Genomic DNA, 21,447 nt, shown 5'->3' with positions numbered 1-21,447 from the left:
AGGTTGATTGAGGTCAGCCATGCCACTCTCAGGAGCAAAGTAGCACTTGGTGAGCGAGTGAGTGGTGAGTGATGGGTGCAGGGCTGGGTGAGGTGAGTGATGGGTGAGGGCTGGGTGAGTGTGAGTGATGGGTATAGGGTTGGGTGAGTGTAAGTAATGGGTGCAGAGCTAGGTGAGGTGAATGATGGGTGTGGGAATGAGTGTGAGTGATGGATGAGGGCTGTGTGTGACAGAATGTATGAGTGGGAATGAGGACCCCTGCCCTGTCCCAGGTGGCCTCATATCCAGGCTCTACACACAAGAAGCCCTCTCTCCAGCTCACAGCTAGAGGCTAGACCCCAGCCCCCGCCCAAGGTGAGTAAGGGGGCACCACTCTAGGACAGGCCTGGTGGTCCCAGTGTGGGAAGGGCTGGACCTGGACCCTGGCCAATTCGAAAGCCGACTGACCCCTGCATGTCCCCATGAGCCATATATATATTTGCTTGTCAGTGCACTGCTTTCAGGAGCTCGCCCAGGGCCAGGAGGGAAAGGACATGCTGGCCAGTGGCAGAGAGAACAAATGGGAGTCGCTCAGCCTGTACGGAGATGGGGCGGGTGGACTAGCGGGATGGTCTAGTGGTTAGGGCTGGCACTGCAGCAGTAGACCGCCTCCTTGCCACCAGTGTCTTTGGCCAGAGGAAGCTGGAAGTGCAGCCTGACTGGGAAGCCTGAGAACATGGCCTTCCATGTCTCTGCAGCCACATCTGCCAACATTCCCAGGGGGGCTGTGACACCTCCATGGCCACCAGCCTGCAGCCACGCTGGCCCAGATTCCATATCCGGCAACTTGGCCTGGATCTCTAGTTCCTGGGTGCACCCGCTCAGGGCAGCTTTCTGAGGTCAGGGGCTCAGACACCAACACTCATTGGCTCACCCCTTCTTCAGAGACACCCTGGGGGGCTCCGAGCAGCAAACTATCAGTTATTCACTCAAAGAGGGGACACAACTGATGGGAAGCCACAAATATAAGCAAACACCTGGGGTCCAGGTCAGATCACAGCCCAGGAGGCCTGGCTGGCCCAGCCCTCACCCCACTACCACCATGTGTGCAGAGGCACAAGAACCAACACGTACACGTAGGTACACTCGCACACATGGGTACACATAACACATGCACATGTGGGTACACACATACACACATACATGTGGGTACACATGCATATACAGGTAAGCATGTACACACAGGTGCACACAGGTCACATGCACACACGGGTACACATGTACGCAGACACATGCACATTTACACACCACACACACACACACACACACACACACACACCCCTTCATCTCAGGCCAGTCATCAAGGATGGTACTGATGGGATTTTTCACCTTTACCATCTGTGTAATCCCATCAATGGCCAAGACCCAGAGACTATAAAACCCAGCTCCCGAAAGAGAACAGCGCCCCCATGCCTGGCTGTCCTTGCTGGGGCCCCTTGGAGGGGGGCAGGTTGAGTTTCCCTCCCCGCCCCGAGCAGAACCCCGGCAGCCGAAGACCTCCAGAACCAGCCACAACCATGCTGAGACCACTCTCCACACGCATGAAGGTACCGGCAGATGAACAAAGGCATGCAGGTCCCGGGGCTGAGATCTCCGAGCCTGCTCGGATCGGGGCTGAGCATCCTCCACCCAGATCCTACAAATTCCAGTAGGCAGGGGTCACACCCACCAACTGCCCACCCCCACCCCGCCCTGGGGTAATCCCATCAACGGTCAAGACCCAGAGACTATAAAACCCAGTCCCGGACGCCGAAGCGTGTGGCTGCAAATACAACATCTTATTATCTCATTCTTGTTTTGGACAACCTGGCAGGCTACTGAATGTAACCTGCCCACACGGCAGAGGCTGGCAAACTCCCCGTGGCGTACCCGATATGCCAAGTACCAGTAACAATGATGGTTCTCATTCTCCTAACCCTGAAAGAGCCTTGAATACGGCACTTTTTAAAATCTCAGGGCTAGGACGAAGGAGACGTTGCTGGTGCCTGCTCGAGGCAATCGACGAACAACAGGATGATCGTGATCGTGACCATCTTTGTTCAAAACCTTAAATTCTATGTCTGATTTTTTCCTCCAAGTCCTTTACTCTCTGGCTGACCTAGATGAGGTCCTCCTTTAAAATTCACAAGAGTATTTCATGTCCAGGAAGCCAAGAAAGACAGGGAGAAGTATGTGCAGTCTCAAGGGATCTGGGGGTAAGACGGGGGTGAGGGGAGCAGCACCTCTGGTGGGGGGGAGTGTCCGCCGGGAAGAGGAAGGAGTGCAGAGCGGGAGTAAAATGCCACGCATGAAATCAATGTGGGTGGGAGGCAATGGGAGGCGGGGGTAGAGGTGGAGGGAAGTGGGCACTGGCGAGAGATCGGCGCTGAAACACTGTGTGCCTGAAACCCACTCATGAATAACTTGTAACTTCTAGGTGGCCAAACACTAAAAATGAAAGACAAATCAACAAATAGAAGAAATGGGTGCAGAGAAGCCAGGCTCAGGGCCACTGGCCCCGTCACAAGATTAGAAAAAAGAACGCGAGGATATAAAGGGTACGGACCGACATGTTTATTTAAGCCTGAGCTAAGCACTGATTTACAAGCAAATATTTTCTGGGGAAAAAAAAATCATACGACAATATTTCCAAATGTTAAATCATCTACATAAAATTAAATCTTCAGAATTTACAAATTAATGGAGAAGACAGATAAATCATACATCCTTCTGGAAAGTCCAGTCTACGGTATTTTAAAATTTCATCCAGTTTCGGTGAGAGATGTTGTTCTCTTTACAGTCTATTTACACAGCTTTCCCCTCAGACAACACAGCTCTGCTCGTGTCACGTATTCAAAATAGACTTAGCAGCATATAAAAAAAGAGAAATGCTACCATCAAATGAAAACGAAATCAGAAGGGAGAAATAGAAACAACTCCAGAGGAAAACAGTCCAAACTGTCTGCCAGAGCAGCCAAGACGTTTCTCACGGCAGACGAGGCGGCATTCGGGGCTTCTGCACGGGCGCAGGGCGGGCGTGGTGGTGTGGGAAGCAGGGCCCGGGCAGACCAGGGCACCGACGCCAAAGCCGCCTCCTGCCCCCGGCCGAGCTCACGGTGCCCTGGCTGAGGAGGCCATACGCAGGCCCGCCTGGACCCGCTGGGCGACAGGCAGGCACTGGGCTGCCCTCGGGCGGGACAGACGGACGCGTGCTGGAGCAGGCAAGCGCGGACACACAGCTTTACTGGGATCGTGGACGCAGCTGGACCCTGCTGGACGGGGCTGGCGGGAGGCTCCAGGCAGCAGGAGGGCTGACCCATGGTCACCGTCAGGTGCAGGCCCCGTCGTCCCCTGGGTCCCCGGAGTCAGACATCTGCGCGTCCTGTGCCCCGCGGGCCTTCCAGATTCTCACCGTTCGGTCACTGCAAATGGCCAAGGAGAGGACATGAGCGGAGGTGGGCAGAGGGGGCGCCGGGAGCCGCCCATCCTGCTGGGATGCCCCAGAGGGCGCAGGGCTGCCCGATCCCGGAGCACACCCTGTCGCGCTCCTGCGCCCCCACTGCCCCTGCCCCCAGGGCACACACTGCAGGGCCGAGTGGGAGCCAGCCAGGAGGCAGGGAGCCCCCGAGCAGGATCTGGCGCCCCACCGGTTAAGACCTGGGGGCAAGGAGGCAGGGAGGGGACAGCAGGCCCGGGCAGTCTCTGAGACAAGGCTCCCGGGAGACATGCAGTAGGGCCAGTGGGCAGCGTCCACACACCAGACGCATGTACACGGGGTCAGAGGGGCAGTGTCCACATGCCAGACGCGTACACACAGGGTCAGAGGGGCAGCATCCACACACCAGCCACAACTCGGCCCACGCCCGGCCACTCTCCCCCCGAGACGTACTCTGCGGCAGTGAAGACGTGTGCAGCGTTCACACAGATGGCATTGATGGGGCTGTCGTGGGCCTTCACCTCCCCGACAGGCGCGAAGGTATCCACGTCCCACAGCTTGAGCAGGCCTCCCCTGCAGCCACTGAGCAGAGCCGGGGGCCCGGGTAGCACACCCAGGGCGCACACCCAGTCCTTATGGGCGTTTGGGACTTGCTGAGAGAGAAAGAGAGGAGGGAGGCAGCTGGAGGGGGCTGCAGCTGCCTGCACTTGGGCAGGATGGAGAATCGGCCCCCCCCCCCCCCACCACCACCACACACACACCAGCAGACGGGCACCGCCGAGAGCACGCAGCCCTGGGGCGTTCCCGGACTTGGAGCACCTGCCCTGCTGCCACCCAGCTCCAGTGGGAGAGGAGAGCCCCACTGGGCATTCCGGGGAAGACTGAAGAGATACCAGGGAGACCCGGGACAGACAGAGACCAGGAGACCGGGAGAGACAACAGAGACCCGGGAGAGACCCCGGGAGAGACTTGGGAGAGATCCCGGGGGAGACCGGGAGAGATCGGGAGACTGGGAGAGAACAGGAGAGACTGGGAGAGATCGGGAGAGGCCAGGAAAGACTGGGAGACCCGGAAAGACCAGGAGAGACCCAGAGAGACCGGGAGACCAGGAGAGACTAGGAGAGACCAGGAGAGACCCGGAGAGACTGGGAGAGACCGGGAGGCCTGCCGTGGGCAGGGAGCCAGACTGCTCCTGGAGCTGAAGGGCTCATCACCGCTGCCCTTGGAGACCATGCCAGGCGCAGTGTGGCTGCCCCCGCCCCCGCAACTCCCCTAGGGGCTTCCAGGGGAGCAGAGCAGGCCCCGGGGGAAGGCCCAGAATCCCAGCCCGGGCTCTGCCGACCTGGAGAAGGCCCTTCTGGGCTAAGTCCCATTTCTTGATGCCGGTATCGCGGGAGCCGCTGAACAGGTGGTCCCCGTGGATGGTGAGCGCCTCGATGCCGTCGTAATGTGGGGGCTCGAAGTTGTGGGTGGGGCTCACGGTCCCGAGCGCCCCTTCAGTGACATCAAACATCTGGTCCAAACAGAAAGCAGCACCCCCACAGGTCGGTCACAGCAATGAGCTGCCTCTCCGGCATACACACATGCACGAGTGTGCATGCACACACATGCACATCCGTGAGCAGTATGCACACGTGCATACACATGTTACTCTCACTGGGTTTCTTTCTCACCCTCTGCTAAGCTCACTGAAACCCTGGGTGCTGACTCCAACTGCCCGAATATCTCTGAACAGCAGCTTGGAGGGCACAGGTCTCCATGCAAGAGCACACATGGCATTTCCGGACCAGCAACACACACGTGTGCTGCACTGTCTGTGACCCTGCTGCATGTCAGGTCCCCAAGGTATTGCTCACATCCGCCCCTCCTCTCACCGTCACACCCGCCCGTCCTCTCCCTGCCACCCTCTCAGTGCTCCCAAGCTGAGGGCACTGCTTTCTCAGAAAGTCATCAGAAATGAGCTTCCTCTGAGACCCCTCAGACCTCTGTTCCAGGAAACACAGAAACTACACAACTCAACAGGAGGGTACGAGGCCGAGGCTGGGTCTGGAGACCAGTAGCTCAGCACACAGGAGCCCAGGGCCACTCCCAGAACCTCCACACGACGCCAAGCAGCACAGCAGCCCCTGAGCACACCTGGGTACGGCCCCAAGGAAGTGAAAATCAGGGACTCAGCGACGGGAAGACCAGCGAGCTAGAAACGGGGTGAGACGTGCCCCTCCCCGCGCCCCTCCCCGCCCCACCCGCATACGCACTTTGATGTAATGGTCCTTGGAGCCGGTGACGATCAGGTCTTGTCCGTTGGAAATCTGGTCGACGGTAAGGCACATCACAGGGCCCAAGTGTCCCGTTAGCTTTCCGGTAGACTGAAACCTTTCAAAGGAGGAAAGCCAAACACGGCCTTAGCACGCGCGCTCAGCCTCACCCAGACCACTGGGACTCTGCCAACAGTGCTCACTGGTCTCCACGCCCTCTGCCCCACCTCCAGCTGACTCTCTTCAATCCCAACTACACAAGGGCCTTGCTGCTTGTTCTGAGGAGGGGTGTGGAGGGACGCCAGGAACATTCCAAACCCACTGGTGCTGTGTGGGCAGTGCACAGGGGTCAGGGAGTTCCATGGCCAGCTCACCCTATGGGGCTCAAGTCCATGGAATCTCCCTCTGCTGAGCCCTGAGTGTGACAGACACGAGACTAACGTGTCGGTCCAACCTGGCGAGCATGGCATTCACTCACTAAAAGACCAGACACAACACCAAGAGCAAGATCATCTTATTAGGCTCACATATCATCTCACATGCGTGAACGCACATCTCATAGGGACATGCCATGCACATGTCTCATGTCTACCGTGTATACAATATACACATATCACACGTACACACCACACATAGGCAAGCACACATCACTTCACAAATACGTGTGTAGAACTTCGCATATATACCTGTACACATCACAAACAAATCTCATATGCACACACATCACACATGCAGACAAATCATCACATCACATATAGACATTTACTCCAATATGTACACATGTACTGTGTGGGATATACGTGCACAAACAGACACGTGTCTGATTATTTATGGGCATATATGTGTCTGCTGTTATAAGTATGCACAGATGCACACATAGGTTTATACACAATATATGCACATATCACACATACAACCATGAGAGCACCTGTGTTCATAACCATTTGTGGACATATCTCACACATTGCCTGCACCCATGAATACACACATGTGTCCACATGACAACATGCACATATACCCGTGTATATGTGTAAATGCAAATGTGCCTTCAGCAGACACATATGTAAATGTGTATAAACATATGCACACGAGGCGTGTGTACACTGTACAATGTTTGTGCACACATGCATACATTAACACAATGCACACACCTATGTACCCACGTGTCCATGTGCAAATAGGAAACAGTGGTCCACTTCATGTGCCCATCCATGTCCTGGCCATGTGCCCATGTGCCCACAGGTGCCCCAACTCATGTGTCCTGACTCCCACGTGCCCTTGTGTGTCCTGACTTCCATGTGCCTACACATGCCCTGACTCCTTGTGTCCACATGTGTGCCCTGACTCCGTGTGCCCACGCACATCCTGGCTCCCGTGTGTGCCCCCAGGTGTCCTGGCTCCCGCGTGCCCACACATGTGCAGTGAGTGGCGCTGACCTACCTCTTCAGGTCCCACATGCGGACGGTGTTGCCCGACGCCGCGTAGAGGAAGGTGCCCGTGGGGTTCAGGGCGATCTGGTTGATCTGGTTCTCTCCCGAGGGGAGGGCGGCCGTGCGGCTGGTGCTGGAGACACAGGTGTCCCCGAGCGTGACCTGACCGGAAGACCTGGGCAGGGGGCAGAGGGCAGAGGTCGGAGATCAGAGGTCAGCTGGCAGGGGTGCCCAGCATGTCCAGCAGCTGCCTGGCGCCCAGCGCGGGGCCCACCACTCACGTCAGCGTGCGGAGACACTTGGCCGACTCCCTGATGTCCCACACCTTCACATAGGACGTGGCCGCGGTGAAGACCAGGCTGGTGTAGGGGCAGAACCGCACGGACACCACGCTGCTGGGGTGGCCGCCCAGCGACATGATCTCCTGGCCCGTCACCAGGTTCCACACCTTGCAGGTTCGATCTGAAACACAAGGCAGGCACATCGGGGTGCTGTGTGTGGGGAGGATGGGCACGACGCCCCCTCCCCCGAGAAGCAGTCACCCCAGGAACAGAGACGGCTCCGTGCGGCGTGGAGCGGAGTCCCCGGGCAGCAGCGAGCAGATGGGGTGAACCAAGTCACGTCCAGCTGCCCTGAGCCCAGGTCTGTCCTGGACTGGCCTTCTGGAAGGTTCTGCCTGGACCACCTCCCTCTCCCCGCCCTAGCCCACACACCCTCCTGGTCAGTGGGCACTGTGGTCGCTCTCCTGAGCCCAAACATTCAGCCGCTTTGCCACGGGCCACACACAGTGTCCAAGAGGGGGATTTCCTGGAGGCCTGGGGGCTTCCTCAGGGCAGGCCATGCTGCGGGGCTTCTCCTGGTCTCCCGTGCCCCCTGGGCACCCCAGACTTTCCTTCCTGAGCCAGATCCCACCACAGGCCCAAGTGCCGCCCCCCCCCCCGCCCCCGCCCGCATGGGCTCCTGGGGCGGTTTCACTGCCTGCCCCGATGCTGCTGCTCCACCTCCCACAGCCCTGCAGCTCGGGCTAGCAGCCGGCATCAGCCCCGCTCCCCTGCTGGGGATGGGGACCCTCCCCAGAAGGCCCAAGTCCCTCTCACCGAGTCTGCGGGGCCCCCGCCCACTTACTCCACTGACTGTCTCACATTCGAACCCAAGTGCTGGCTAGTAAGGCGCCACCCACTGGGCTTCCGTGCCTGATCACGGGGCTGGGAGGAGCCCACCCAGGGTAGGGGCCACTCTGTGTGGCCTGTCCCAGCGCCAGACCGACAAAGCCTGCTGGGGTCAGGGCGCTGGACTCTGCCGCGTACCACACACCTTTGGAGCCAGTGAAGAGCAGGTCGTCGGTGCTGTCCACACAGAGCACGGCCTTCGTGTGGCCCTCAGCCACCTGCACACACTGGAGCGGGGCCCCTCGGGAGCCTCTGGCAGCGGGAAACGGGTTGATGACGCCCCTGGGGGGACACAGGGGTCAGAGGCGCTCACAGTCAGTACGACGTCCACTCTGCAGTGTCACGGGCTCTCGCCAAGGCCACGACAGGCACACAATGAACCCAGAGACAGGCAAAGCCCAAAGGTGTCCAGACGCCAGAGAATCACCTCAGGAACTGCAGGACGGGTGAGTCCTGACACAGCCCGTGGGATCAAGCAGGCAAACACCCTGCAGTGTGGACAGCCTGTGCCCCCCGGCCTGCCCCCACCCCAGAAAGAGACCCACAGCCACGCGGGATGGTGCAGGGAGCCGCAAAACCCAAGGGAACCACCAACAATCACAAGGAGTGAGGGTCTGCACAGGGGTGCTGCCTCCAGGGAAAGGCACCCGGCCCAGTGATCGGGGACCGTCCTGCAAGACAGCACTGGGCCCTGAGACCATCCACGGGAGAGGCTGGGCCGTGCTGGCCCCTCCCGTCAGGAGCTTCTGAGAGCAGAGAGAAAACGGGGTTTGGAGCAAGATACAGGACAGGAACCCGGGTCACTCAGCACCGCCACTTCCACCTTCCCGGCAAGGAGACCCTCAGGCCGCAGCAGCAAAGACCCCACAGAGCAGACGCCCGGGATGGGACGCAGCCCGGCTGCCTCACGTGGCTCCACGCCCCTTCCCACAAGGCAGGCAAAAAGGGGGGTTTGAGAAACGGGAGGAGGGGGAAGGGTTTAGGCCCTACAGGGACATCTTGCAGTGAGACCCCCCGCCCCTTGCCATGCCCAGGGGTCTCTGACTAGCCACTCGCCACAAGCAGGTTGGGGGCTCCACCCGAGGATGTTTCGGGAAATGTCCTGTGGGCTGGTGACATGCTCCTGCCAGGAGCAGGAGGCCACAGCTTCGCCCTCGGTCCCTCTGCCCCTGCCCAGGTGACTGGTGCACTGCAGAGGCGTGGGAAGTGGCCGGACGACCAGGCCTGGGAGTAAAGTCTGATTCAACAGGACAGGGCCTTGGGTGGATGACCCGGAGCAGAGCGGCCCCTGGCCCCGCTACACCCCAGGTCACACTAGGGAAGCCCGTGGGGAGCCTGGCGTGGACGTGGCCATCCTACCAGAGCCTCACAGAATGGCAGAGGCAACTACGGCCAAGCTGGGAGTGTGGTGGGGCTGGCAGGGGTCGGGGCCGCGCCCGCAGGAGGGCTCATCAGTCCCATCCGGGAGACGCAGAGATGGGTGGTGGCAGGCTCCTCGTCTGCACATCCCGTCCCCAGCGGTCAGGAGCCAATGGAGGCCCCTGCCAGCAGCGCTGGGCAAGGGAACACCAGAAGCAGCCCCTGGCCTGCCACACAGGCTGCAGGGAACGTGAGAGAATGGCCCGGTGGCTGGGGGAGCCACAACTCCTGACAGCCACAGTGAGCAGAGGCAGGTCCTCCCGCACACGTGCACACACTGACAGGCATGCACACACACACGCTGCACCCACCCACGAACACCCACACAACTCTTAAGCATGCATGCACCCGTGTGCTCACACGCACACACTCCAGCACGGGGCTGCAGAGGGAAGTCTGGTATGCAGCCTGAATGCGGCAGGAGCCACTCTGGGCACCCCTGGGAGAAGGTCCCGCTAACAGGCAGCAGGCGGTCTGGGTGCTGCCCAGCTCCCTTGGGTCTCCGTCCCCCACTGGAAGGCGCACGCCCCTGGGGTTCAGGCCTCCAAGCCTCCCTCCTGTCGCAGAGGCCGCTCCTCCCGGCCAGGAGAGCCAGAGAGACCCCAAGGCCAACGTCCCTCGCGGCTCCCCGCTCTCCTCGTTGGTGACTCCACAAGGAACAGCCCTTGGATGAAAGAACAGGCCGAGGCCGAGGCCTGGGGAATCCTCAAAACGGAGCAAACCTCCCCGGGGTCAGTGTGTACAGAGCATAAGTCCTCGGAGAGGGAATAGTCACAGACAGAAGGGAAACCAGGCCCCGCATCACACAGCCCACCCGCACCCTGGGTGGATGGGAGAACCTGCTGGAGGGCGCGCAGAGGGCGGCCCAGTTCAGGGGTCCGGGCACGAGGCTGCACCAGGGAGGTCTGACGACGCCGTGAGCGCAGGTCGGGTCCAGCCCTGAGCCACGTGACGAGCAGGGAACAGGCACGTCCTCGGGGATGGCAGCAGACACGTCCCCTCCCCCCGCCCCCGGGCTCTCGCCCCAGATGGCGGCGTTCCCGCACACAGCAGTGACGGGACCCCCGACACTGTTCCATGGGGTCCATCGCTCCCGAGGGCTGCGGCCAGGCAGACCTGCCCTGACTGCTGATGCTGCCATTGCACCTTGACGGCAAACTGCTGGGGCAACACTGACCCACCTCAGAAGCAGGAAGCAGCTCCACTAGGGGGTCCCTGACAGCTGGGGCTTTGGCCGGCACAGGGACCCTGCCAAGGAACACAGAGGGGCTCGGCCAGGAGGGAGGGACCAGCATGGCCACCCACACACACAGCACCGGGAGCAGGTGCAGAGCGGGCGAGGGCGTGGCCGGCCTCACAGACACTCTCCCTGCTCGGCCAGTGGACGCCCTGCCCAAGGACACACGCGTCCACCTCCCAGCCACACGCCGGCCCCGCTGTGTGACAGCCTAAGCAAGAATCCCACCCCAAAATCAGAAAACCAGGAATCATTTCACGATGACACGAGTCCCTCCCGGTCAGAGGCTCCGAGCACGACGCACTGAGAGCCCTTGGTGGTGAGGATGACACAGCCAGCACCTGTGAGCTTTCTGCAGGGCCCCGGCGCGCCGAGAACTCTCTTTCTCTCTCTCACCTCAGACTTCGTGCCACGGACCCCGGTGCTCCCCATCCTACCTTGCCCCAGAGGCTCCTTCCCTGAACTTTGCCCTGGAGGTTCTGGCGGTGGGTCGGCCATGACCGAGACACACCGCCACGGCCACTGCCAGGAACATGCTCCATCCCGGGCGGGGGCCAGACGCCTCCCGTGGCAGCCGAGACCCCCAGGAAGGTGAATCCACATGAGGCCCACGCTCGCGGGGAGAGAGAGGCAGACGGGGAGGGAGGCAGAGGTCGGTGGGAAACTGGGTTCTACTGCGCACTGGGGCCTCTCCCCGCCCACTTACTTATCCTGCGGAGCCGTGGCACTTCCCTGAGGCCCAGCGAGGCGCTTAAAGACATTCAGCTCGTTACAGGGCCGGCTGGGCGGGGAGGGAGGGGGCGAGAGGCTCGCCTCGGAGCTGCGGGAGAAGAGAAGATCACACGCGGTTCCAGAAATTCCACCTGGCACTGACCACTCTGAACGTGTCCCCCGGCACACCCGCCACCTAAGGGTGACAAAGCAGCGACACCTCCCCTGGACTGGGCTGCAGTGGCCACGCGCTGTTGGCAGAAGTCTGGGGCGACGCCCGCAGACTCTGGGGCGAAGTAGGGTCGCCCCGGGACCCCCACGTGGCGCCCATGACACGCGCGACCAAGGACCCCCACAGCAGGCAGCGGCAGCAGAGCTGAGTCAGGTGCCAGTGCCCTGAGCCAACACCGGGAACCAGGGCACCTCCACACGGGCACCGGCAAGAAGCTGGCGCAAGCGCGGCACAGGGCTGCCCCACCGCCCACGGCACAGCCCGGCCCGAGGCCTCTCACAGCGGAGCGGGGTGAGCGAGCCAGAGAACCACGCAGGACGGCCAGCAGGGGGACCGCGCGGGCCTCACGGCGCCCGGACTGCCCCCGCGCAGGTCCCAAGCTCAGGACAGTTCTAGAGGATTTCCAGGAAAGACTCGCGCACCTCTCGCTCACCACAGCACACCGGGACCAAGCACGGGCACGGCCAGGAAGAAGGCTGCACCGACGTCCAGGCAAGAGGCCAGCTGGCCAGGTTGGCCCCCACTGCCCAGTGTCCCCCAAACTGCCCAGTGTCCCCCAATTGACCAGTGTCCCCAACTGACCAGTGTCCCCCCAACTGACCAATGTCCCCCCCAACTGACCAGTGTCCCCCAACTGACCAGTGTCCCCCCAACTGAACGGTGTCCCCAACTGACCAGTGTCCCCCAAACTGACCAGTGTCCCCCAAGCTGACCGGTGTCCCCCCAACTGACCAGTATCCCCCAACTGACCAGTGTCCCCCCAACTGACCAATGTCCCCCCCAACTGACCAGTGTCCCCCAACTGACCAGTGTCCCCCAAACTGGCCAGTGTTCCCAAACTGACCAGTGTCCCCCAACCTGACCGGTGTCCTCAAACTGACCAGTGTCCCCCAATGACCAGTGTCACCTAGCTACCAGTATCCCTTGCTAATCAGTGTCCCCCCACCCACTGACCAGCCCTCAGACCTGTGTGGGGCGACACTCACTGCTTCTGCTCCTTGGCCTTGACCGCCTCTGCTTTCTCGGCCGCCTTCCTCTTGGCAATGGGGGAAGGTTCCGGAATCCTCTTTTCTGACAGCGATGATTGCCGGGAGCTGAAATGGAAGAAGAGTCAGTTAATTCTGCAACTGGGAGTGCCAGGGAGTGCGCGCGCGTGCACACGCACACACACACACACACACACACACACACCCAGAGCGGAGTGCACACCACAAAGCCTGGCTCTAGGGTATGCCTCCCCACCACTCCCCGTCCACTCTGTCTGCCCCCTGACCCCACATCACAGGGCCACAGCTTGTGCCCCTCCCCCAAGCCATGGAGGCCGGCCGGCAGCTCCACCCTGCCTCACCCTGAGAGCCAGGCCTGCGGCCAGCGGCTGAGAGGCAGAGCCCGAGGGGAGCAGGCACGCGGCCACCCCTGTGGAGAGCGGTCAGCGGGGCTGGACTCACAGGCCTGCCTTGGTGGAGGGGCCGGTGGGGGAGGGGAGCTCCTTCTCCCGTGAGGACGGGCCCCTGCTCTCGGCCCTCAGGCCCGAGTCCTGCCCCTCGGCCACAGGCGCCAGGGGGCTGGGTGAGCCGGCCTCGCCCGTGCCTGAGTCACCCGGCCCCTCACTGTCCGCGTAGAGCAGCTCCATCTGCGTGGTGGTCCGGCGTCGCGCCTGCGGGAACAAGGGCCAGGACGAGCATCAGGACAGGGGCAGGTGGCCCAGGGTGTGGGAGTCCTGAGGGCTGCCGGGGACACTCAGAGAGCACACGCGCGCGCGCACACACGCACACACACACTCATCAGCACAACACGCAACTGGGGAAACTGAGGCTTGGGGAGTTGGGGGCCCGCCGAGGAGTGTGTCCCAGGCACACTGGCAGGTGGCCAGGCAGGGCCTGGGGACCAGGGCAGACGACCTCACGGCCCCCGCAGTTCACAAAGCAAAGGAGGAGCAAATGAGCCCAGGCCAGCCGGCCCCTTCCCGCCTTTGACCCCCTCGAGCCTGGTTCAGCGGGCCTCGCCAGCCCACCCTCAGCCCCACGAGCCCTCCAGGGGTCCTGACCCCATGCACAGACCTTGTGCCCGAAACCCAGCACAGTGGCAGCTGAGCTCAGCCCGGGTGCTGAGGACAGCCAGTACCCCTGCACCACCGGCCGGAGGGTGAGTCACCGGCTGGAGCTTGAGTCTGGGAGGCGGGCAGCCCTCAGACCCCCTCAGTTCTGGGACGGACGCTGCCGTGCGCCGGCACTTGGGGAGCACAGCCCTGCCTCCCGCCATCCTGTCCGGCAGCAGCTGCCCTGCCCTCGGTCCCTGTCCCGGCACTGCTCTGGGTGCGTGGTTTCAGGCCCGGCTGAGCTGCCCCTTCCCACAGCACAGCAGGGCAGCCGCCTGCAGGCCTGGCCCCCTCCCGTGCCCCACCCAGGCAGCCCATGCAGGCAGGACCCTGAGGACTGGAGGGAGGGGACCGCAGAGTGGGACGGGGAGTGGGGGGGGCCTCACCTTGTTCTTGGGGGTCACCTCTCCACACAGCTTCCTCAGGTCTGACGACAGTGAGCTGCACGCAAACACGCCGGGTGAGGGCAGGCTCGCCGGGCACCGGCAGGGGCGGCACTGACCCAGCGCTGACTCCCAACAGGTGGAGCTCAGACCCTGGCTCCTGGCCACTCCCTGGCTCCCCGCCCCCCACCGTCCGCCCACGCCCTCCCTGTCCCTACCTCCCCTCGGACCCCGGGCTGTTCAGAGGCGCGTCCTCGTCCGTGCTGTCCTCGGCGTTTTCTGGAAGAACCGTGCAGAACGGCCGTCAGAGCCACAGGCCTGGCCGTGGCGGGAGGGGGACGGGGACGTGAGACCGACACACCCCACCCAGTGCCTCCGCACGGCCCTGGGACTGGACACCCGGCAGGAGAGACGTGTGGGCCTTCTAAGAAACGCCCTGCAGCGTGTCCTAGGTGGAGGGAGGAACGAAACGTTCAGAGTAGGAGGAGCGGAGGCCAGTGAGCGCGAGCCCCAGACAAGACGGAGTCAGCGGCAACACGCCTCCCTGCAGCCGTGAAGCCTCCGGGCCTACCGGGGAAGCTGGGGGCAGCGCCTGCGCCCCTCAGTCTAGAGTGAGGCTCCAAGCAGCATGCAGCACCCGCGGGTGCCAGAGGACGGGGCATGCAGCAGCGCCCAGAGCAGAGGGCCTCAGGCAGCAGGGGTTGGGTGGGCAGGACGGGAGGGGAAGAAGGAGAAGGGGGAGGGAGGGGAAGGGAGGAGGTGGGGAGGAAGGGGAGAGGGAGAGAGGGAGAAAGGGAGGGGAGAGGGGCAGGGGAGGATGGGGAAGGGGGAGGGAGGGAGAAGGGGAGGAGAGGGGGATGCTGGAGGGGAAGGGAGCATGGGGGAGCGGGAGGGAGGGGAGAAGGGTACAGGGAGATGGGGAGGGCAGCAGGTGCGGAGGGTGGAACAGGGTGACCGGGAGAGGACGGAGAGGACGTGCATACCCAGCCAGGCGTGGGTCATGGCCACATGGACAGAGCTGGGGCAGCAAGCTCACAGGGTCTCGCCAACACACACACACACAAACACGCACGCACGCACGGAGCTCTGGCAACACACGAAGGCAGCAGATGAGAAGCCTCACTGGGACCCCGGCACCGCTCAGGCGTCTGACCATGTGGCTCTGTCATCCCACAGGTGTCCAGCCTCCCTGAGCTGCCCCACCTCAGGGAGGAGTGTGAGGGAAGAGAGCAGAGACAGGGGTCCCGAGCAGGACTAAGGAGACGGTCTGCAGGGACCAACGCAGCCCAGGATGGAAGGCAGTGACGGGACGGGGACAGTGACGGGACAAGGGCAGTGATGGGGCGGGGACCATGACTGACTGGGACAGCGTCTGACTGGGGGAGTGTCTGACGAGGATGGTGCCTGACTGGGACAGCGTCAATTAGAACAATGCGGCAGGAGAACAGTGTTGGGACCATGGTCGTCCAGGACAGTGTCCAACTAGGACAGTATCGGGACAAGGTCCGTGTCTGGACGAGGACAGTTCCGTACCACACACAGAGGTCTGGGCATGCACACGGCCGGGCAGCCCTGCAGACACCGCTGACCCCCCATCCCTGCTGACCGGCTTTCGGCTGGCCAGCCCTGCCCGGGGATCCTCCCTGTGGCTTCTCCCCAGTCCCCTGCACCAGCAAAGCTGCTCAGGATGCCTGAATGGAACAGGCCAAAGGGCCGAGTTTTAGGATCCACAGTGTCGAGTGGTGTCTACACAGAGTGCCAAGCAGAGCACCCACTCCACGTGCTGAGTTGTGTCTACACAACTGCCAGAGAGGAGTCCAAGCCACGAAGCCCGAGGTGCTTAGAGGCCGCTGTCACTCAGACACCCCGCGTGTGTCCTGTGTGTCCTTCCCCCATACACCCCATGCCCATGTGTCCCGTGGGTCCTGTCCGTCATATGTCCCATGCTCCGTGTGTCCCGGGGTCCTGTGCCCCACGTGCCCCAGTGTGTCCCCAGCGTGTCCCACGGCAGGCATGGTGGCTCACAGCGCTCACAGACTCTGTATAATGCACATGTGAGGATCTCCTGCTGACATGCGTGCGGCCAAGTCTACAGAGAAAAGTCACCCGAGGTTGAACGGGCCTCACAGGTCCGGACCCCACATTTCCATCCCAGGAAGTTTGCGAGCTCCCAGGGATGGGTGGGAGGTCCCCCGACGCCCTGTGTTCCCCTGAGAAGACCAACACTGTCTCCAGGATGCTTCCCCTTAATGCACATACTCCGAACTCGGGGCCTTCAAGTGTCCAGACTGGGCCAACACAGGGAGCCCCATGCAAGAGGACAGCAAGGAAAAACTAAGGAAGTACAGACAGAAAGAAAAGTCCTGAATGCTCCCCAGCGAAGGCTTAGAGTGCTCCCAAGTAAGAACCCTGAGTGCTCCCCAGCGAAGGCTGAGTGTTCCCCAGTAAGGCGTTGAGTGCTCCCCAGTGACAGCTGAGTGGTCCCCAGTGAGGCCCTGTTTGTTCCCCATAGGCCCTGAGTATTCCCAGGTGAAAGTCAAGTTCTCCTCGGTGAAGTCTCTGAGTGCTCCCCAGTGAAGGCTGAATGCTCCCAGGTGAAGGCCCTGAGTTCTCCCCAGTGAAGGCTGAGTGCTCCCAGGTGAAAGCCCTTAGTGCTCCCCATTGAGGCCCTGAGTGCTCCCCAGCAAGGCTCTGAGCGCTCCCCAGTTAAGTTTCTGCGTGCTCTGAGATTAAAGCCCCAAGTATTCCCAGGTGAAAGCCAAGTGTCCTCAGTGAAGTCTCTTAGTGCTCCCCAGTGAAGGCTGAGTGCTCCCAGGTGAAAGCCCTGAGTGCTCCCCAGTGAAGGCTTCGAGTGCTCCCAAGTGAAAATGCTGTCTGCTCCCCGCTGAAAGCCCTGAGTGCTCCCCAGCAAAAGCCTGAGTGCTCCCCAGTGAAAGCCCTGGGTGAGAGGAGAATGGTGATTTGCACAGGCTGAGCCTGAGGCAGGAGGAGACTCGGGGTGCAGGGGAGGCTCGAGGAAGGGAGCCCCAGCATCCCAGGAAAGTGCTGTCTGCAGGTGCCCGTTACCACGCAGCCCAAGTCCCCAGGCATCGGCCATCCAAGGCTTCTCAAGCACGTTCCGGGTCACGGATGGCTCCTCCCACTCAGGGGAACGCCCCATCCCCTCCTTCCAGCCTCCCCCAAGCACCGGCATGTGGAAAACTCAAGCGTGTGAGATCTGGCAGGAAAGGGCAGTCGGGGCACAGTGATGAAGTGATACTGCTCCACCTCCTTCAGGAAAGTCCTCCCTCGAGGCCTAAACATCCTCGGAAGCCCCAGGACCACGGCCAGCTCCCAGGGGAGGACAGTCACGCGAGAGGTGCCAACCTAGAGCCACGTCTGTAAAATGACCCGGCACGGTGACAGCCACGGACCCCAGACTCCCCGCAAAATCCTGCAGCTTCATCTTATCGAACACTAGTAATGGCTAAGAACCATGCAAACACGCAGCCAAGAATCTCTGTGATGCAAATGGTAATTTCAGAGTTAAGAAGGCATCTTCGCTCCATGTTTTCTTGCAAGAAACGAGAGAAGAATTCATGAATCCAGAGCGCAGAAAATGAGAGAGAACACGGAGGTAAGCTGGAGCCTCTGGACACTGAGAACTTTTAGATCAGGGATGTGCGAGAAAAACACAAATTTAGTATGTGTGGTCATGAAAACATCTTAAGAAGACCATGCGAAAACCAGGTGGCTGCCAGTGAGAGTGCTAGAAGCACAATGTGCCACAATTAGTGTTCACGAACAATTAGTGATCCATGCAGCCGTGGGGTACGCGGGAAGCTGGCCGTACTTACCTACGGGCACGCTATCTAGATCTGTGCAAATAACAGCAGAGGGAAACAAAAGCGATATTCTGTCAACACGGGGCCGAGTCAGGGCTCCCACATCAAACACGAGCATGCAGTGTTGTACGAGCTTACAAGAGCGCCACAGCAAGCGCTCTTCGGAAACCGCTAGTGAGGTGGTGAGGGGACGGGGAACGAAATAAATCCCATTCCATTTAAGCAGCTCACTTAGAAACTCGGTGCCTCTGGTGCATCCACAAAACTGGCGGCGAACGGGTCTAAGCCGGCCTTTTTGGGTGGGGAACACGTTCCCGGCACAGGACCCCCCACTCACCCCCCCCAACCTATGCATGCAAGCCAATGAGCCGGCCCAGCGCTGTGGCCCGCACCGGCGCCGCGCCAGGGGCCGTGGGCACGCGTCCCGTTACCTTGCAGGGCGGGGCCCAGCAGGGCGTCCAGCTCAGGGTTTAGCTCCGCCTTCTCCTTGAGCATGTGGAACAGGAGCTGGTTCTGGGTGGCGCTGGTTATCTCCGTCTGCTTCAGGCGGCCCTCGAGGACTTTGATCTGGGCCTCTTTCTGGGCAGCCTGAAGACCCTGCGACCAGAGCCCCGGCCGAGTCAGCGGCAGAGGAAGGCCAGGGTCCGAGTGAGCCCCGTGGCGCACCCGCCCACACCCACCTTGTTGATGCCCATGGACAGGAAGTGCTCGAGCAGGTACCGGGCTTCCGTGAGCGTGCAGGCGTGGATGACGGCGGCCACGTCCAGAGCGTCCCCTTCCTCCTGCAGAGAGCACGGGGCAGGCTCTGAGCCCGCAGGAAGCCACCCCCAGGGTCCACGTTCCCCCGCACAGCTGAGTCACGGGAGATGAGGGTGCCGGCAGGCGGCCGGCGTGCAGGGACACACGGGAGCCTGTGGCGCGCCTCGGGGCCTGGCCCCAGGGACGGGCGCCCACCTTGGCCTCTTCCATCTGCATGATGTTGGCCTGGCAGTCGGCGATGCTGTCGTTGATGTAGTCGATGTTGGCGCTCAGGGCCTCCACCTCCTCGCTCAGGCTGCTCCCACCTCGGTCTGGCTCGCCGCTCTCCTGGGCCAGCTTCTCCCTCCTCTTCCAGAGCTTCTCGCGCCTCCGGGTCAGTTCCTCCCGTTGCTGCGGAGAAAACAGCTGGGACTCGGGACCTTGCGCAGGCCGGAGTACAGGGCACTTTGTGAGTGTGGGCTCCGCAGGGCTGGGGCAACTCAGAGGCCGGAGGGACGTGCTGAGGGGAGGGACCAACGTGCGATGGGGGAGGGACAGGCACGTTGTTGGGAAGGAGGCACAAGCTGAGGGGATAGGATGTGCGGAGGGGTGCGAGGACACGCCGAGGGGAGGAAGGGCCCGGCTGGAGGGACGCAGAGCACAGGAGCAGCCGGGTGGGGCCGGGATGGCACTCCCAAGGGGTGAGGAAGCACGAGCAGAAACCCTGGGGCTCAGCGCAGCGGTGGGGAATCTGTCAGGCCGCAGGGTCCGGGAGGGTTTGAGGGCTGAGTGGCAGGGCTGCTGTTCTCTGCAGCCACCAGAGACAGAGACAGCGGCCTGATCACACACAGCACAGAGACCTTACGCAGCACCCGGCGACACACTGTGCCTGGGAAGGAGCGGGGGAGCACAAGCCGCACCTCGATTAGCTAAAGGGTTTCAGGTCCCTGCACTGAGGGCAGAGGCCGCACTGGGGGAGACATACCGGGAGCTGCAGAGGCACTAGGGTGGGGGCGGAGCTATGCTGGGCGGGGGCGGAGCCTGCACCCGCTGGGGCGGGGCCTCACTGGGCTAGGGCGGAGCCTGCACTGGGCTGGGGCGGAGCCTACACTGGGATGGGGCGGGGCCTCACTGGGCTAGGGCGGAGCCTACATTGGGGTGGGGTGGGGCCTGCACTGGGCTGGGACAGAGCCTACATTGGGCTGGGGTGGAGCCTGCACTGGCTGGGGGCGGGGCCTCACTGGGCTGGGGTGGGGCCTGCACTGGGCTGTGGGTGGAGCTGGGATTGGGCGGAGTCTGCACTGGGCTGGGGTGGAGCCTGGGCTGGGACTGGGCGGAGTCTTCAATGGGCTGGGGCAGGGCCTCACTGGGCTGGGGCAGGGCCTGCACTGGCTGGGGGTGGAGCCTGCGCCGGCTGGGCACTGGGCTGGGGCAGCGGGGCAGGGGCACCTGTAGCAGCCGGTCCATGTCGGCCTCCATGCTGGAGATGGTCATCTTCTGCATCACGATGTCTGTCACCCTGCGCTCCAGCAGCTGCCACTTCATGCGTGCCGCCTTGGAGGTGAACACGCGGCCCGGCTGGCCCCTGCGTGGGTCCCTGGCCCTGTGGGCACACGCGAGGACATGGCGCTGACCGGCAGGTGGGGAGCCCGAGGGCCCGGCGCCACCCACAGCCACGACCCCGCAGGGCCAGGCCCCGGCGCTGACCTGGCTCCGTTGGTGGCGGGCGAGGGCAGGGCCTGCACCCTGGCCACCGGGACGCGGGACCACGCGGGGGTCCCGGCCTTCGCGGCCTCAGTGTCCCCCGCAGCCGCGCCGGGGCCTTGCATGGGGGCATCCGTCGAGCTGGGCTTGCGTGGCACTTTGCCGGCCACTTTGTCGGACATGGGTCGCACCTGCCGGCGGAGCGCTGTGACCTGCACAGCAAGACAGGGGGTCACCGGGGACGCTCCTCTCTGCACCCTGCCCACGCCCTCCTGGCCAGCCTCTGACCTCCTCGGTTTTCCGGCGAAGTACGACCTCCTGGTTCCTCTTCTGAGCTTCCAGCAGCCTCAGCTGGTGCTGCGAGACACAGCAGGATGTGAGCCGCCCCTGATGCCCTCCCGGCCAGGCAGAGCGGGCAGCAGCTGCCCAGGCTCACACATGAGCACACGCACTCCCGGCTGCAGCTGGACGACCACCCAGGACCAGCTGCGACTGCCCTGCTCGTGCTCAGTGGTGGACAGCGGCCGGAGTCTCCAAACAGTGCCGGCAGCCAACAGCGGAGGCAGCGGCCAGCAGGGAGCCAGGAACCGCTGCCCCAACTCACGCAGCTCAGGGACCCGCGTTCCCGCGGCAGGCCGGCAGTGGTGCTCCAGGCCACGGACTGCTCCGAGCTTCACAGGGACCAAAGTGAGGACCAAATTGGGCTTCAAGAGAGCCTGGAGCCTCGCTGTGGGTCTGCTGCTCACTGCACTGAGTGTGGTGTGGGTGTGGACACAGGTGGGGAGCTTGCCTG

General features: G+C 62.3%; 1 protein-coding gene across 1 annotated transcript in view; it reads right to left on the bottom strand.

Annotated features, from left to right (window-relative positions):
- Positions 1-2,579: 2,579 nt before the first annotated feature.
- KIF21A (kinesin family member 21A) overlaps positions 2,580-21,447 on the bottom strand; it is a 57,957-nt gene continuing 39,089 nt past the window's right edge. The window contains exons 18-36 of the mRNA XM_056107777.1: positions 20,943-21,011; positions 20,658-20,866; positions 20,400-20,553; positions 19,167-19,361; positions 18,893-18,994; positions 18,644-18,809; positions 18,225-18,245; positions 14,607-14,667; positions 14,392-14,446; positions 13,356-13,564; positions 12,894-13,001; positions 11,671-11,784; positions 8,454-8,590; positions 7,421-7,601; positions 7,150-7,314; positions 5,710-5,827; positions 4,797-4,967; positions 3,908-4,107; positions 2,580-3,440 (exon numbers count right to left, since the gene is read on the bottom strand). Of these exons, the coding sequence (XP_055963752.1) occupies positions 3,347-3,440; positions 3,908-4,107; positions 4,797-4,967; positions 5,710-5,827; positions 7,150-7,314; positions 7,421-7,601; positions 8,454-8,590; positions 11,671-11,784; positions 12,894-13,001; positions 13,356-13,564; positions 14,392-14,446; positions 14,607-14,667; positions 18,225-18,245; positions 18,644-18,809; positions 18,893-18,994; positions 19,167-19,361; positions 20,400-20,553; positions 20,658-20,866; positions 20,943-21,011 (2,529 nt within the window). The 3' untranslated portion in view covers positions 2,580-3,346. The remainder of the gene's footprint in view (positions 3,441-3,907; positions 4,108-4,796; positions 4,968-5,709; positions 5,828-7,149; positions 7,315-7,420; positions 7,602-8,453; positions 8,591-11,670; positions 11,785-12,893; positions 13,002-13,355; positions 13,565-14,391; positions 14,447-14,606; positions 14,668-18,224; positions 18,246-18,643; positions 18,810-18,892; positions 18,995-19,166; positions 19,362-20,399; positions 20,554-20,657; positions 20,867-20,942; positions 21,012-21,447) is intronic.

Source organism: Sorex fumeus, unplaced genomic scaffold (assembly GCF_029834395.1).
Source record: "Sorex fumeus unplaced genomic scaffold, SorFum_2.1 ptg000177l, whole genome shotgun sequence".
In the NCBI taxonomy this organism is placed as follows: Eukaryota; Metazoa; Chordata; class Mammalia; order Eulipotyphla; family Soricidae; genus Sorex; species Sorex fumeus.
Note: the sequence above shows the minus strand (reverse complement) of the source record. Positions and strands in the feature narration are given on the sequence as shown.